The sequence below is a fragment of the Poecilia mexicana genome, unplaced genomic scaffold (assembly GCF_051168715.1).
Source record: "Poecilia mexicana isolate PSO_F unplaced genomic scaffold, ASM5116871v1 scaffold_8, whole genome shotgun sequence".
In the NCBI taxonomy this organism is placed as follows: domain Eukaryota; kingdom Metazoa; phylum Chordata; class Actinopteri; order Cyprinodontiformes; family Poeciliidae; genus Poecilia; species Poecilia mexicana.
This window is the reverse complement of record NW_028263377.1, coordinates 24480303-24498136: the sequence shown is the minus strand read 5'-3', so window position 1 is coordinate 24498136 and position 17834 is coordinate 24480303. Positions and strand designations below refer to the sequence as shown.

The window sequence follows — 17834 nt, the reverse complement described above, 5'->3', positions numbered from 1 at the left end:
AAAAAGTTTAATTTTTCACACAATTAACATGAAATTTGTCTGTATGCTAATCAGCTTCATGTGTTGCTTTGTTTCTGAACTGAACACTTTCATTTCTTTAATTGAACACCATCTTGTTTTCTTAATTGAACATGTACTTTTTACCTGAACACTGTTTAGTGCTGGAACAGAGTACCTTGTTGTATAAAGCACAGATGTGCAAGGCAGTGTTTCCAGAAGCGTTCTGGGAGGAGGAATCCGCCCCGTAGAAGAGCAGGTGCTCCAGATGCTGCGAGTTCCCGTTTTGGCAGGCCTTCGCGCCGTCAGGATCAGGAAACAGAACCGGAGGAACCACCAAGAGGAGGAAATCAGAAACACAGAAAACAGGAACGGTTGTAGTCTGCCTGTTGGATTATCTTTGTTATGTTAGCTCTGATTCGTTCCTTTTATGGAATTTTATTTTTAGACAATAATTTCCAGTTGGAGGGAATTTTTCTCTTACTTTTGTGTGTTTTTACAGTCAGTCTGATATGATGAGTAACCGCCTTAACGAGGTGCTGATTTCACACAGACAGACATTTGAGGAGGAGCAGCAAAAGCAAAGGATCTCCTGGATGGTGTCATCCAGGAGATGTCAATGTAGAATACTGAGCTGTCATGATAGTCGTGCATGACATGAGTCTGCAGGCAGAAGCCTTTTCAGATTCACTGTGGGACTGACTGCTACAGGAGACCCTTCTCAACCAAAAACAACAACAACATCCAGAACGAGTCTCTGGAGAAACGAGTCGGGATGACAGTTAGGTTCCCAGATGGACGGATGGATAATGATGAGGAAGATGCTGATGAAGATGGCGTCTACCTTTCTGCTTCCTGTCGTTTCCTGATCAGAGCGGACGGATGGTTGGAATGAAGGATGAAGGAAAGATGGAGACAAACTGGAACACAGAGCAGATCTGAACTCAAACGTCTCGGTTTCCTCCAAATGGAGCCGATAACTTCCCTCTGCTCCGGTCCGGGCCGCCTGAACGCACCTGATGCGTCTCGTCCCAGCCGTTCTCGTCCCTGATGCCCAGCTTGGCGCGGTGGTACAGCAGCGTTTCACAGCAGGAGGTGTCGCCCCCTGTTAGCACAGTGTGGTAGAGCGGGGTCAGCCCCCGCCGGTCCTTGTAGTCTGGAGACGCACCCAGAGAGAGCAGGACCTGCAGGAAGAGACGAGGGAGCTCACGATGATGATGGAACACGACGCTTGGAAGAAGATAAAACCAGGAGCATGTAGCTTCAGTTTGGGTCCAAAAGGCTGTGAAAACAAGCAGCTTCATTCTGAATCATGTGGTTTTTATCATGAGGTACAAATGAGGATAAATCTTGTTTCTGACGCTTCAGAAGTAAAAACTTGTCTCTTCTGTTTGGGGTGCCATTTGTAAAGTTACACTGTAAAAAATGAACAGCAGTATTTTGAATTATTTAGCCTGTCAGAGAAAAAATAAATGTTCATTTTGTTAATGTTTTCATCATGTTATTCATACATTTATAATGGCAGAGCTCCAAATCAAAAAAATGTATTCACAAGCTAATTATAAACTAAATACTTAGTTCCCATCCAAATGTTTAACAATAAAATGTTTAGTTTGAAAACCAAAAATTTTGCAAAAAAAACAAACAAACAAACAAGTATTTAGCTTGCCAACTAAATATTTAAGCTGCTAGCTAAATATTTAGGTAGTGAAATTAATACTTACCTTGTGTGCTAAAAAATAACCTGGGAAGCTAAATATTTGGTATGAAAAATAAATATTTAGTTTGTTTTCCAAACTATTTAGTTCCAAAGTAAATGTTTATTTTCCAAATTAATATATTTAATTTTCAAACCAAATATTTAGAAAACAAGCCAAATATTTAGCTTGCTAACAAATAGTTAGCAAATAAGCTATATATTTAGAACTGAAAGCTAAATATTGTTTTCAAACCAAATATTTAGCTTTCACAATAAGTAAGCTAAATGTTTAGCTGACAACCTGAGTAAGCTACATTTTTAGCTTAATTGCTAAGTATATAGTTACCTAGCAAAAGTATTTAACCTCCTAACTAAACATTTAATTTGAAAAATAATTGCTTAGTTATTAAATATTTAGGTTGTGAAATAAATATTTAGTCTGGAACATTAACAGTTATAGATGCATGCGTAACATGTTGACAATAAGTCATAAATTGTTTTATTTTTTCCAGTGTAACTGCGCCGTGCCTCTGACGTGGCAGTTTTCTGGGAGCAGGATGGAGACGGTGTGAGTGTTTACCAGCAGGGCTGTATGGCGGTGGCCTCGAACAGCCTTGTGAAGCGGCGTGAGTCCGTCTTTGGCACGGAAGTCGATGTGAGCGCCTCCGTCCACCAGGACCCGGATGGCCTCTCCTCCACCTGGCTCGCACTGCACTGCCAGCGACAGAGGAGTCTCTGAACACAACACAGGAGGCGCATTCAGCCACAGGAGCCGAGTCAACCTGTTGGCCTCTGGTAGGGAGCCACTTTAGGATTTCAATCAGAATGATCTAATCATGCTGCCAAGAAGCAGGATAAGAGTAAGTAGCACTGGCAATAAATGTTTCTAATCTCTGTACATTTTTGTTTTTCTTTTCCTTTTTCACAGTAATAAATGTAGAAGTTTAATATGAGGACGAATCGGTCACATTCATTCATTAACAACAGTCCAGCAGCAGAAGCAGGTTGGAGGAAACCTGAGTTTGTTGTTCAACAGGAATGAATGAATGAATGAATGAATGAATGAATGAATGGATGGATGGATGGATGGATGGATGGATGGATGGATGGATGGATGGATGGATGGATGGATGGATGGATGAACATATGAACGGATGAATGGATGGATGGATGAACATATGAATGGATGGATGGATGGATGAACATATGAATGGATGAATGGATGGATGGATGGATGGATGGATGGATGGATGGATGGATGGATGAACATATGAACGGATGGATGGATGGATGGATGAACATATGAATGGATGGATGGATGGATGAACATATGAATGGATGGATGGATGGATGGATGGATGGATGGATGGATGGATGGATGGATGGATGAACATATGAACGGATGGATGGATGGATGGATGAACATATGAATGGATGGATGGATGGATGAACATATGAATGGATGGATGGATGGATGGATGGATGGATGGATGGATGGATGGATGGATGGATGGATGGATGGATGGATGAACATATGAACGGATGGATGGATAGATAAACATATGAACGGATGGATAGATTGATATATGCTACAGGAACACTTACACTTTGAGGAACAAAAACATTTAAAGTATTTCCAGCAGAAATGTGGTTGTCATGGTAACAGTAAGTTTCCAGTGTTGCTTTTTGGTAAGCAGGAAAATTGCTGAATCTTTGTCTTTGCTCATCTTCTGTGGATCTCAGGTATAAATCTAATAGCTGGCATGTATTAACTAGACTTCTTCAGGTGTTTCTCCTTCAGAACTTCTTCTTCTTCCCTTCGACGGAAATGAGGCGCCTCCGCCACCAACCAGACCGAAACCAACAGAAACTAATTATCTCTAATTAAAGACTCTCATTCTGCGGCATCTGGACGTCATGAGTAGGTAGAGTAAAACATTTTTATCCGTCAGTCCCTCTCTAAGCTCTGTGCTGGACTTTAAGAACAGCTCTGAATCGTTTAATTACGACTCTCTGCTGCCCCCATGTGTCCAGCAGCGGCAGCACGTTTCACACGCTTCTCTCCGTGTTTTGACACCCGGTCCCACAGCGGCTGGAGCGGCTCCGAGCAACACGCTTCGGCTGTAAATGAGCCGTCTGCCGCGGCCCTTAAACACCGGCAGGATCCGGGAAAAGCCACCAGTTAGCGAGCCGACCTGGCTCTGATCTCCAACCAACTGTTGGGACAACAGCCGACAGAGCCGAGGGCAGAAAACAGAAGGTTTTATTTCTGCTTGGAAACGCTCTAAAGGTTGAGATTTAACAGCTGAGGCGTCAGGTCACATAGCTGCTTAAATCTATTCGCAGCTTTAGGACATTTTGAATTTTTGAAAAGGTAACACAACTGCAGCTTTACTGTTTTAGTGGCTCTCAAAAATGTTACATTTTTATGTTAAAACATCCCACATTAAGAATGCAAGTCCTCATTAATGAGTAAATCTAAAGTTGATTACTCTTATCAACTAACGATTAACTAATGATCGTTTCTTAAAACCTTAGTTTTTTCTTGTATCGTTTTCTCTTGTACCGAAGTCCAAACTTCTTTTCTGAACTTTTCATGCTGCAGTGTAAAAACACCTTAAATTTGAACATTTTTGTGTGTCGGCTGAGTGAGATACTGACTAAATAAATAGAAAATTATGGTTTTCTCACCTTAAGCTTAAACAGTCTTCTAAATTAGCCGTGCTTAATGGCGTCATGTCTTTTTATATTTTTCCGAGTTTCCACTCCGCTTTTCTGTCATCACATCCTCCAGCGCTATGAAGGTGATAACTTAAAGAGCTTGTCGAGTGTTTTAATTCAAAGAACCGCATGAGTTCTTTTTTTAATTAAAAAGCACTCGGTTTGGACCGTTACACTTTGGTTCTACACAGAAAAGGCTCCGCCATCTTTGTTTCTGTAGCCCATTAAGGAAGCCCATCAGCGGCGCCCTCTGCTGGACGGAGGCCAAACTACAACACTGAAAGAAGGTCTTAATGGATGTTATTAGTTAATCGACTGGAACTAATTTCAATCTAATAAACCATTAATCTACAATAAATCACATTCCAAAGGAATCCTGTACAATTAAATTAAAAGTGAAACAACTGTGAACACAATAAACATTTATAAAAAGTGGAATAATCAGGTTGAATAACAACTAATCCGTCACTAAAGCAGCTTACCATTTAACTTCAGAACTCAGTGTCTTTTGGCAGGAGCGCCAAATGTTTCCTGCCACCACCACGTTTCACTTTGGATATAGTGTTTTATTGTTGCGTCTGTGCCAAGGCTACTTTTTGAAAATGCAGCACAAAACAACAGTTTTTTTTGTTTCATCTAATTGTAAACACTTTCTCCCACAAGGTGAATGATCTGGGTGCTTCATTAAAAAATGACTTCAGTTTGCAGACTATAGCTTCAAAACAAGCAGATTACTACAAATTTTAACTTCCTGGATGCAATATTTTGAAGGGTAGACTATTTAAAGCACCATGCATAAATTACTGCTTTCCAATAATATATCTGGGTACTTGGGATGCCACAACTGATAATTCACGGTTTCTGTAGGTTTCACCAACTCAAATTTAACCCTCTTAACCATCATGAATGACATTTAATACCTGGATCATAACAAAAATGCACAAAAAACCGACGCCAAACAGCAGCTAATTAGGAATGACAGCAGCTAGTTAGCGGTAGCCTCAACTGCCAAAACACACAGAATCCAAAGAAGATGATGACTCAAAACTTTTTAAGAAAGAATTGTGGAGACATTATGATTGAAAATAAAAAAAAATAGTTAGAAAAATTGTAAATATGTCGCCTCTGCCACATTAAACACTGTTGGCAGCTAACCTGACCCCTTTCTCTCTAGATCGGCTGCTACATCCAGTGTAGCTGTTAGAAAACATAAACATCTGCTGTGCAGCTCTCCTCACCACCAGTGTCAGGATCCTGGTAGTTTGGGTCCAGGCCTTTGTCTATGAACTTGGCCATCTTGTCCACAGCGCTGGTTTGGATGTAATCCATGAATTTCTTCAGACTGGCCTGCGTTAGCAGAGGGAGTGTTAAAACTGTCAGATCTAATGTTCTGGTCCGATATCAGAGGTGAGAAATAAAGGATTTCTTACCTTGGTGTGCAGCTTGGCCAGTTGCTTCTCATCCAGATTGGTCTGTTTGTAAACCCTGGTTTTATACCGGAACTAAACCGGCGACAGAAACGGAGAAAAACAAACAATGCTGTTAGCATTAGCATTTTAACATTGTCCAACTTTTGACCCACGAACAGAAAAATGGGGAGCGCAAACTTATTGTAAAGCCAATTTTTTAAATTTATTCCCCACAGAAGATAAGAAAGAAACCTGAAGTATGTAACTTCTATAAAAAATATTTTTTCACATATTTGTTTGGACTATCACTATCTTGTGACAAATAACCAGGGGAAAATTTTTTTAGCTTGTCTGTCTTCTTCAAGTGCTAACTAGAAACAACCAATCAGAGCCAGGAGGCGGGTCTTAGCGCTGTCAATCACAATCTTGGCCACTCATCCTCCCCACCCCATTTGTTTTCTGCCACGAAGTAGCTAGCATAGCCTCTTGTGAATGCTAAGCTACTTAGCATAACTACTGATAATGGCAGATAAACTGGTTTTCTGTAATAGTTAGTTTTTTCTCCACCATTAGCCCATTTATTAGTGAGTATATGAGGTTGATTGACAGCACTAAGACCGTCCTCCTGGCTCTGATTGGTTGTTTTTGAATGGGAGCGGTTCATTTCTTCAGATGGTAATAGCAGCTCATGGAGGTGGAGGGGGAAATCAATCTTTTCAGAGATTATCTGTCTCATATTCCCCTGTCATGACATGGTGACAGTTTTAACAAACATTCATTATATAAGCTGCATCCTGCAGCTTTAATCCAATCTGTTTTTGCTGCACTAAAGAACAGCAGTGACATCTTCAGGAAGAACAGCGTACTGCACATCAGGCAGAATTAGTACCTCCAAATATGGCACCCCTTTCTCAAAGGATTGTGGGTACTCTCTGAGCGGCCTCTCCTCCTCCAGGAACTTGGCGTCGTGTCCGTCGGTGGCGGGCTGGAAGAGGCCGTAGTTCAGCACGTCTCGCAGCGATTCGGTCAGAGAGCAAAGCACCTGCTGCTTGGCCTTCCACACAGTGGCGTCCGGGTTGAACCGCAGACATTTCTGCAGGATAAACTCAGTTAAGACGACAGAAACATGTTTATTATTCTGATTAATCAAGAAAGTGATCAATAGTTCTGCTTAATGGAAAACAGTATAGCATCGTTTTATGAATGGAGAAACTTTGAACAAATAAGAAATGCATTTTATTTGAAATCTGAATCTAAACCCGACTCAATTAGGATGAAATGATACGTGAAAAGATTCCTTCCTTTCCTTACTGATAAAAGCATAACTTCATAAGATGCTCATCATTCCTCATTTAAATTTTTTATATTTTTTTTGTGTTGAAGTTCTTGTTAAATTACTACTTTTTTCTTCCATTATGATCTTATTCTTGTAAAAGAATATATAAATTAAAAAAAAATCACAGCCTGACCCTTATATCTGTTTGTATAAAGTTCAAATAAATAGAAATTAAATGTCCAAAAACCAAAAATTTGATTAGCTACAATTGTTCATGTTTTTATATTAAACTTCGTCGCGCTTACTTAGGTCCGTACAACTGAGTATTAGAAAAAATCAAAAAATAAAATTACAAGAATAAAGTCAAAATAATATGAGAATAAAAAACATTACAACTTTACTTCGGTGTCCTAATAAAGTCGTACATGAATAAAGTGATATGATTTATTCTCATAATGCTACGACTTTATTCTTGCATTATTTCAACCTTATTATTGTAATTTTACAACTATTCTTGTAATTTTATGACATGTAATGTCATTTATTTTTATTATTTCTCAGTGTGGCCCTAAAAGTCCATCATAGTTTCATTCTTTGAGCTCAAGTTAAGACGCCATGCAGTCCGTAAACGGAGTGACTGAAGGTTTGGTTCCGGACATTCAAAACGCCCAGCGGTTCTGGAGTTCAGTCAGCAAAATGCAGCTGAAGAGCCGCCGCCTGGCGGGCTCAGGTGGGTTCTGGAGCTGCAGCCCGGCCGGCTGAGTTCTGTGTTCTGATCCGTCTCCTCCGGTCCGGTCCGCCTCTGACCTTCAGGCAGCAGCGAGGCGAATCTGGCCCACGCAGAGTGCAGCAGATGCCGGGATTACTCTCTCACACAACGCTCATTGAGTGTGTTATTTATCTCAACATCACACAAACACATTGACACGAATCACACGGGGGGAGGAGAGAAAGGAATGCTCCCAGTTTATTATTCGTTTCTTTTTTTCTGTGCATCTTCTCGACTCCGATTGAGCACAGCCGACACGGTCACCACGGCAACCGGTTCATTAGCGGAGCAGGATGCTTGTTGCCATAGAAACCTCCCTGTGTTCCCTAGGATGTGGTACCGCGATGGTGCGCCTGTGTGAGCACGTGCACAGGCTTTGTTGTGTGAATAGGTGTGTGTGTGTGTGTGTTTCTTTTCTCTCTTTTTTTTTTTACGATTTACAGCACCGCAGATTTAATCCTAATGTTTGTATTACACTAGGTTTTCATCAAACACACACACACACACACACAGGCGTATTTACAGTAGCATCAAAGAAGCTGGAGTGAGTCAGTCCCAGCAGGAGGGGATGAATGCTGAGGATTCAGCTGTCACACTGGGACGCTACTCAAGCTAATATGAGCTAATAGCGGCGCCTAAAAGTTGAGATTTCTGCACTTAATGAAGCATCAAAGTTTCTGGTGAACATACCTCCAGGAAAATTTAAGTTATTCTGCAGCTAAATGGGATTTTTCTCACCCAACTGCCCGTTTTGTAGCTCCCACACAATCTCTTAATTAAGCCCCTGGAGCGCCCTCTGGTGGACAGACAAGGTAACGCTCCTCTGCAGCAGTCAGAACTGAGACGGTTTGATATGATTTATCTCATCTGTGAGATAAAATTACAACTTTAATGTTTTCACAAATTAAAAACATGAGAAGAACAGATGAGTTCAAGAAGATTATAGCATTTTAAATGCAAATTATTCAGGTTTTCTGAGCTAAACCAAAGAGGTTGAAGCACAACTTTAATTGAACGTAAATGTACACATCCTGGAGCTGAAGCAATTAATCGTGATTAATTGATTATTGAAGTAATCGTGAACTAATTTAGAAATTAATTAATCACTAACTTGCATATACAGATTTAAAAAAGCTATTTGCTGAAAGAACAACATATCCAGAGCAGAAATTAAGCCAAAAGTGGGATCGTTTCAACTTCAAATTTTGTAAAATTCTCATTTTAAGCATCTTTGCATCCCTCATTAATCAGTTAATCAAAAGAAATACCTTCACATGTTGATGTTAAATATGTTTTTAGCTGCAGATGCATCCCTTGCTACTAACCATTAAGCATACACTAAATGAATGAATGCTGTGTTGTTGCATTTTAGGCAATAAAAGGTTTTTTCTCTTATTTAAAAAACAAATTAGCTCATAATTTTAAGCAATTATGTGCATAATTTAATGTTGTATAAGTGGTTAACTGAGATTTTAGGCAATTCGATTGTCTGAATATTGATTAATCGTCAGAATAATTCATAGATTAATTAATTACTAAAATAGTCATTAGTTGCAGCCGTAGAATATAAGTAATATATTTATACATAATTTTTATCACTTTAATTAAATCCATAAAGTAAAAAAAAAATGCTTCCTGTGTTTAAATTATGAGGAAGGTGCTACTAAATTAGACCTAAGTAAATATGACGAGTTGTATTTATAGAAGAAATCATACATTAAACTCACACATTCCACTGTGCATAATGTTTTCAGCGTCTGTGTAAATATTTCATATGATTTCTAGCTTCACATTAACAACTTGATGCTGCATTAATCCCAGTTCTTTTCCCCCCGGTGGGTTTTTAATATCACTCAGATGTGAAATCCTGTCTTGCCTCCTGAAGCCGTGATCACACTTTCCCACTCACAAACGCCCACTCTCTCTGTCCGTGCTGCTCTTTATCTTCCCCTGCCTGTCTCCGTCTCAGACTCCGTCCTCCTTCCCGGAGAGGCTCCGGCGCTTATCTGTGCTGAAATAAAGAGCCGCTCCTCTCCTCCGTCCCCGTGGCCCGTTTCCCTGCAGGTCGAGTGCAGGGGGACGGGAGGGCTTTAATGAGCTCTGCTGTCAAATGCACCAAGAAATTAGGGCTGCAACTCACCATTTTAAAAAACAGTCACATTCTGCAGATCTTTCATTTAATCCTCTTTACAATACGGTATTAGAATCATATTAAATAAAGGAAATTATGCTTCAACTAACCATTATTTTAGTAATTGATTATTTGATTATTCTGATGATTAATCAATTTAAAAAACAACATTTAATTCCTTTTCTAAGTGAGAAAATAAATACTTTATTGCCAAAAATGCAGTAACACACATAACAAACATTCACATTTAGTGAATGTTTGATCATTTGCATCTGCAGTCGGGTGGGTATTCATCGAATATCATTTATCGTGATAAATCTCCTGTCATGATAATAATTTTGATTTATTGTTGTCATGATAAATTCAAATTAATGATATTCAAAGCCCACAAAACTGTCTGTTGTTGAGGCCATTAGTTTTACTACTTTCTCCACTGAAACATCTATAAATATTAACACATTTCAAAACTTGGTTAAATGCAGTTTGATTACATAAATTATAATTATTTGTGTAACTGGATCCTAAATATGTATATTACAAATAGGAATGTTTTTCAAGAGTGGTATTTGTGTTTGTGGGGATATAATTGCTGTAACACACAGTCACAACCATACAGTTATCTAAATATTTCATAATTAAAAGTTCTCATTATGACTTATTACCACAAAATATTGTTATACATTTTAAGTCCATTTTCCCATTTGTAGATAATTGGATGACTAAAGTTGCTTAAATAGTTGTTTTTATGTTTGTTGTTTTTTTATACAGAATTTGAACCAGGTGAAGCTAAAATTATGACAAATGAGTTTTGGGTTGAACATATTAACAGACACAGAAGGTTTTTATTTTAAATGCAAAATTTATATTTTTGTAGTGTTTTGCCTTAATTACTCCCCTGAATGAGTTGTCTGTATTCTCCAGCTAGTTCACTGGTTAGTAGTTGTTGAGTTAATGAGTATTTCAATAATCGATTAATCACGATTAATTTGATTAAATAACATAACATATTGCTTCCTATTTTCCTTTCCACATCCTTGTTGTTGTATCTTTCTCCACCAAACTCTGATGTAGCTCCTCTTTCTTTGTTCAGACGAAGAGCAAATCCATTTCTACTCTCTGTTTTTACTGACCTACAATACTTCCCCTTTCATTCACAAAGACGCTCTGCTCTGTGTCCTGCAGTGCCAAGAGGTTCACGTTTCTCACTCAAGAATCCATTTTTAGGGGATAGGTTTGTTGTTCCAGGGCACAAATTGTGGCTGGAAGCTTCTACAACGACTGCAAAGACTTCATCTCTAGTCACACAGAAAAGAAAAACCCATTTGCTTCATGCTGTTTAATACACTCAGAAGCCAAATGCCGACTCTGCTGCGTCTTCGTGACTTTGACAATCTAATAAACCTGCAGCCAGTTTGGCGTTTACCCCCCGCTGAGGTGGGAGAGTCATGCGAACCAAAGTTGCGACACACACAAACGTTTGCCTGTCGCTGTGCAAACAAGTGAGTCAATGGACCGTTGGCTTTTTACATGAACAACCAGTTGAAGAGGAGGGACTGGTGCTGAGCATCAAGGCCCACAAACCCAGCAAAGCAATGATTATGCATGTCAGTGTCATCAGCTACGGACTGATGTAACACCAGTGTCATGCCTCTCTGCAGCCTCACAGGCGTTGCAGTAAAGATGCACGAGTTTGTCAGAACGCATCTGCAACAGAGAGCTGAACACAGAAATGGTTCACAAATGGCGACTGGATGATCTTGAGGCTGGTTTTATGAGTTAGCATAAAAAGCAACCAGAAAACAAATAACTTCCAAATTATTTGGAGTGGTCTAGTTAGACCAGAACGGTCTAACTAGCATGGTTTGCATTCTAGTTAGACCAGAATGCAAACTATTTATTGGATATATCAAAACTTTTACTGAGCTACACAGTGGCGCAGCTGTTAGCACTGGAGTCTTGCTGCCCTGGAGGCTTTCTGGGAACGCCAGATGGACGGACGGACTTATGTTTGTGCTTCATTATTAGAGCTTAATTACATAAAAAGTTACATATTTTCAAAAAGCTTCACTGTATTTGTGCTATGTATTTCTCTACAATACATTTTATATATAGTTGATATTTTAAATGTTGTTATATGTGTATATTTAACATAACATTCGTGGCTCAGTGAATTAAGTATTTTCACAGCTTTGCACGATTTTTCTGAAAATCAATTTTAAAAACAATTATGACTCATCTTTCCCATTTTTTCTGAGTTTTATAACAATAACTCAGATAATAACCCAGACTGGTGGGTCTGTAGATGATGTTAATGTTTCCATTTCCTCCTGATCAGAGGTGAAATAGGAAATTACACAAATCCGCTACCAATTCCAAGTAACCACAAAGGAGGTTCTGCTCAGTTAAATCAGGAAGTTTTACCTTGACAGGAGTTTTGTCTGAAAGTTGAAGATGTTGTTTCTGGGTTTAGAGGGTCAGCATAGAGCCCTGATTCTAACATGACTGTCAGTGCAAAATGATGTCCTTCATAAAATCCTGACCTCCAGGTCTCTTTCCCGTCCTCCTCTCTCCTCGAACAGCTTTACTGCAGGGTGTTGAAGCACCGAAGGCAAATGTACTTTTATGAGGACAGATGCAGCCCTGGATATCTGAGATTACTCATAAAAATCCCTGAAATCCACATGAAAAATACAACTCACTTGAAAAATGCTCTAGTGAATTTCCACCATTTTAACTGTTTTTTTTACTTAAACTAGGAATTAAAGGATTAATTGAATTAATCGTGATTAATCAGTTACTGAAGTAATCATCAACTAATTTAGTGACCAAGTAATCGCTAGCTGGAGCATGCAGACTCAAAGAAATTTAATTTGATGATTAAAATGAAATACTCAGAGCAGTAATTAAACCAAAACTGTACAAAATATATGTAGCATCCAGTCAATTTTATATTATATTATAGAATATAATATATTATATATATTTATACATTTTGTAACCAAGATAAAAACACTGGTCTGCAGATGTATTACACAAAACTCCCCAACTGGCAGGGTTTTAGCTCCATCTGGTTCAAATTCACTAAATGGCAATAAAATATGATTTTATTGCATTTTATTAATTTAAATGTTCATTTCTTACTTTAAAATGCTTCATATTTTAATATATTTCTAATATTGTTAAAGTTTTTTATGCATTTCTGATATTGTATAAAAAAGGCTTAATTGGTAAAATGAAAAATCTGTAAAATGTGCCGGTTTTTATCTGATTAATCGATAACTGAAATAATCGTTAGTTGCAGCCCTAAAACAAAAACATAACTAATTATTGTCTGAATCTGAAGCGTTCTGTCGCTCCACGTCTTCCTCCCTCAATTCATAACATCTGCAGTCGCTCCCTGGTCTCATTACTACACAATTAGGCAGCAATTATATTTTATTGAGGGTGAATTAGCTGACATGTGGAACAGAGCAAATATACTGGGAGGATGATGGCATATTAGCAGACATTAAAGAGCAACTGAAGGAGAGCAGGAGGAGGAAGGGAAACGGTGCAGATTTAGAGAGAAAAGGGGAAAATCAGACAAAGGAGCCAGAATGTGAACATCAGGGGATCAGGTTGTAACTCCCATTACACCGGAGAGAGAGGAAAGTAGTTTGTTTACCTCATACTCAAAGTAAGAAAGACAAGGAAACATGCTGTTAGGTTATTTAGCTGGGTTTGATAACCAGGTGTTTTAATGTAGCACAAGAGCTGAAACAAATGATTATTTTATTCATTAATTAATCGATTATTGTGATGATTAATCGATTAATCAGATAAAAAAAAATTTAATTAATCGTTTTTATACAATATTAGAAATGCAATAAAAGATGCAAATAGATTATTTACTTTCATTTTAAAATATTAAAATAAATATTTTATTTCCTGAAATGCAACAGCAGAGCATTCCTTTAGTGAACGTTTGATGATTGTAGCCAAGGATGAATCTGCAGCCGAAAAATACTTCTACAAAAAGTCCTTTCTGTTCATCAGAATTACACTGTAATAACATTTAAATACATTATTTTAACTTATTTTATTTGAAAAAAATATATATTATGAAAATGTTAAGATTAAAAGTTGGATGGGATTCAATTTTTGCAGGTTCTTTACAAATTCTTGGGAAATTAGCGCCCCCTGGAGGCCTTACCTGGGGCCACAGCCCACACTTTGGAAAACACCTGCAGATCACAAATATCACCAAGTAATTTTGTCTAGTTTCTAGTGCAAATTTCTCAGTACACTTGAAAAAAGACAAAACTAACTTACAAGTAACTTTTCAGCAAGAAATAGGAGTTTGGTTTAAGTCAATAATTCCTTAATATTGATCAAAACTACTAGTTCTATTGGCAAATTATGAAACTTATGGGGAAAATGTCTTATCAATATTAAGGAATTATTTACTTAAAACAAACTCCTATTTCTTGCTCTAAAGTTACTTGTAAGTTAGTTTTGTCTTATTTTAACTGTGCTAAAATATTTTCACTATAAACTAGATCAAAATTAGTTGGTAAGATTTTGTGTTTTTGCAGTGCACCTCCTGAATGAACCGTAACTTCAGTCTTTTTAGGACTTTTATCTCCGTCTTGTACTCCATCTTTACCTGCAGCTCGTTGTTTGTGGCAGTTCATCTGATTCCTGGAGTTCAACCGCGAGCCGATGCTCACATCTTGGACTTAACCTCATATTTACGACTTAAATTTAAAGCCAATTTGTTACAATAAACAGAGATAGGTGAATTATTTATGGCTGGGTTTAAATACGTCGAGCACACACACAACTAACCACGCACTGCTGCAAGCATCCAACGCTCAGATCAATAATAAATCACACAGCAGCCAGAGGAAAGAGGTGTTCAGTGAGGCATTTACGGTGCACCGGATGGTAAATATAAAATATGCTTTTGCTTCTTTGTAAGTTAGCTGATGAACACATCACAGAGGAACGTAACCTTCAGCTCGTCAAACTCAAAGGTGGTCAGCTTTCATCTACAGATGAGCAACACTTTTCTTTCTTTCTCCTCAATTCTCAGCGCTCCGTGATTCAATTATGAGCAGAGGTTAGCCTCCAGCCATAATTCAGTGGAAAGAAATCCCTCATCATCAGAGAGGCGAGAGCGGCGGGGAAACGCAGGAAGTGTTTGTGTTTGTGAACACGGAGGCAGCTGCATCTCCAACTTGCTCCGCCGTGACGTCAGGCCTCTGAAAGCCAGTCGCTCCCCGAAAAGACGGGCTTTTCACTGCAACGTTTAAAAAGCTCTTTGGCAACTTGAACCAAGTGGCTATGCTTCCTCTCCTTCACCCTCTTTTCTCTCGGTTTCTTACTCCTTCCCAATCCCCTACTGCTACAGTTTTAGGATCAACTTCCTCTCATCCAGATGGCTCTTTTAAACATTTCATCTTCTCCTCCCTGAAGCTAGGTCACCTTGAAAGGTCTTTTAAGTGTTTTAGCAGCTGCTGATGGAATAATCCAAAAACGTCCTCTCAGACTTCGACTTTTTCTTTGCACATTTGATGGAATGGACCAGAAATACAGTAATTTCAGGGTGAATTCACACCAGCCCTGATTAGTCCGCTTTACTCCAACTCCAGTTTGTTTGTCTAGAAAGTCTTCTCAGTCTGGGAGGCGTGAAGTCGCAATCAAACTCTGATCCGCCTACTAACCTGGGTTTCAGTTGATGTAGGGCTGAGTGTCGATATCAATAGTTATTGATTAGGTTTTTGTTTTAAATATCTGAAGTATCTGAAATACTGCCAAACTGGTGCTGTGACTTTCCTGTTTTATCCAGTCTTCTCTGTATGTCGTTCTTTTAAAAACTGTTTTTAAGCAGTTATCAGACAAAGTGGCAGAACCTTAAACTGCTGCTGCGCCAGTAACTCAGTAGGCTGTTGCTAGGTAACCAAAGAATGAGTGAGTTGCTAGGTAACCAAAAGAGTCGGTGAGTTAATTGATTCCACCAATCTTACTTATGTTGAGCAGCCAAAGTATTTCCTGTGTCTGCATTTCCCAGAATGCTGTGCGGTTCTGGGTTTGAGTTAAGAGAAATTATTGAATATTCAGTCGGATGTATTATTCATTGATATTGATCACGCATTGTGTATAGAAATGTCTATTCCTATTGATTTATTGTCAAGCCCTGGGTTGAAGTGAACTCTGGTGTGGTTCGAATGCCAAGCGGAGATCGCTCCAAAAGCAGGAAGTGGCCTACACTGCAGGGCATTCTGGGTAAATGCAACCAACACAAACACACAATTCAATCATTTGAATTCCTCTCAGACCGCAACTCAACTTCCTCCATTATTATTATTGTTATTATTATTATAGTCACAGTTATTGTATGACTTGGACTCCATCTTGGATTCGATGCTCCTGTTCTGTGTGTGGACTGCACTGACCGTTTGCTTTATGTCTGGGATGCCGATGCGAAACACCATCATGGCGATGTGGGCGTCTTCAGATGGCACTGAGTTGGCAGTGCGCTCCTTCAGCCTCCTCTGCTGCTGATTGGCTGCTGCTTGGTGCGTGGGTCCGAGATTGGCCGAGTACGGGTTGGCGGCGTGTCCCGGGTTTCCTGGCCTCATCTGTCGATCCCCGCCGGGTCGTCCCGCCGGTTTGCCCGACTGTCTGTGACCCTCGCCTCTCCCGATCCGAGGCATGCCTCCTCGCCTGACCTCCTCCACCATCTCCTCGTCATCATCGTCTTCGTCTCCTTCCAGCTCGCCGTTCTCCTCTTCCTCCCCGTCCTCGTCGCGCTCGTCCTCTTCCATCTCCTCTTCTTCCTCTTCCTCCTCCTCTTCATCTTCTGCCCCAGGATAGAGATGTCTGCTGTTTCCCAGCATCCTTTGTTGCTCCTCGTCACTGGACAGGGGGCTGAATGGCATCGTCATGGCGACAAAGATGGCGGTTCCAGTGGCAACACCATCATTCCCAGAGAGACACTGACGGGGAAAAGAAAGAAAGAAAAGTTTATTTGTGTTTCTCGGATGGAAAAAAGAAGAGTGAGAGATGACGACTTCAGGGTTTGAGTGAGGAATTATTCTGAAAAGTTTCCACAAGCCAGTCACTATGGAGCTAAATTGGGACCAAAAAGTTTGCTCAAAAAATTGTTTTGAAATTGAAAAAAAAAATATTTGCGACTGTAAAATAATTTTGAAGCAAAAACAATTTTAAAACTGGAAAAAATTAATTGAAACTGACAAAAAATATTTAAAACTGAAAAATAATTTTGAAACTGAAAGAAAGCATGAATGTCATAAGAGCTCTAAAATGTTATGACTAAAAATTGTATTGTATTATAAAGTAGGGATAAATGAAATGCCAGCATTAACATTCATCCCTATTGACCAATTTTAACTGGACATTTCAGTATCAGTCTCTATTTTATATTCAACCCTGTTGACGCAAATCCTTCAAACACGAGAGCAGCTGCTTGCTGCTATTTATGCCTAAACCGTGAATTGAATTCACCTTTATTTAACGTATTTTCAGTATAAATTCAGCTGATGTGTTAAAGTCTGTGAGGTTCAAACTAATGGTAGCAGTGGAAGAGCTGCACAGATTCACAGCTCAGGTGGGAGAGTCATAAGTCTATTTCTATGGCAGATGGAAGTAATTTTTACAAATTACCAAAGGAAACACATTTCACGTTTTGAAAACACACTTTTCAGATTTCCATCCTGTTTCACTTTCCTTCCACTTTGCATTTATGCACGTCTTTATGTTTCTAAACCATATAAAATCTTATTAAAAAAATACATTTAGGTTTGTGGCTGTAACACCAGGTATAAACC

At 39.0% G+C, this 17834-nt stretch overlaps 1 protein-coding gene across 1 annotated transcript in view; it reads right to left on the bottom strand.

Annotated features, from left to right (window-relative positions):
* shank1 (SH3 and multiple ankyrin repeat domains 1) overlaps nucleotides 1-17019 on the bottom strand; it is a 53346-nt gene extending 36327 nt beyond the window's left edge. Inside the window, exons 1-7 of the mRNA XM_015011163.2 lie at nucleotides 16440-17019; nucleotides 6716-6919; nucleotides 5848-5919; nucleotides 5656-5764; nucleotides 2277-2431; nucleotides 1014-1181; nucleotides 176-292 (exon numbers count right to left, since the gene is read on the bottom strand). Coding sequence (XP_014866649.2) covers nucleotides 176-292; nucleotides 1014-1181; nucleotides 2277-2431; nucleotides 5656-5764; nucleotides 5848-5919; nucleotides 6716-6919; nucleotides 16440-16931 — 1317 coding nt within the window. The 5' untranslated portion in view covers nucleotides 16932-17019. The remainder of the gene's footprint in view (nucleotides 1-175; nucleotides 293-1013; nucleotides 1182-2276; nucleotides 2432-5655; nucleotides 5765-5847; nucleotides 5920-6715; nucleotides 6920-16439) is intronic.
* Nucleotides 17020-17834: the final 815 nt, after the last annotated feature.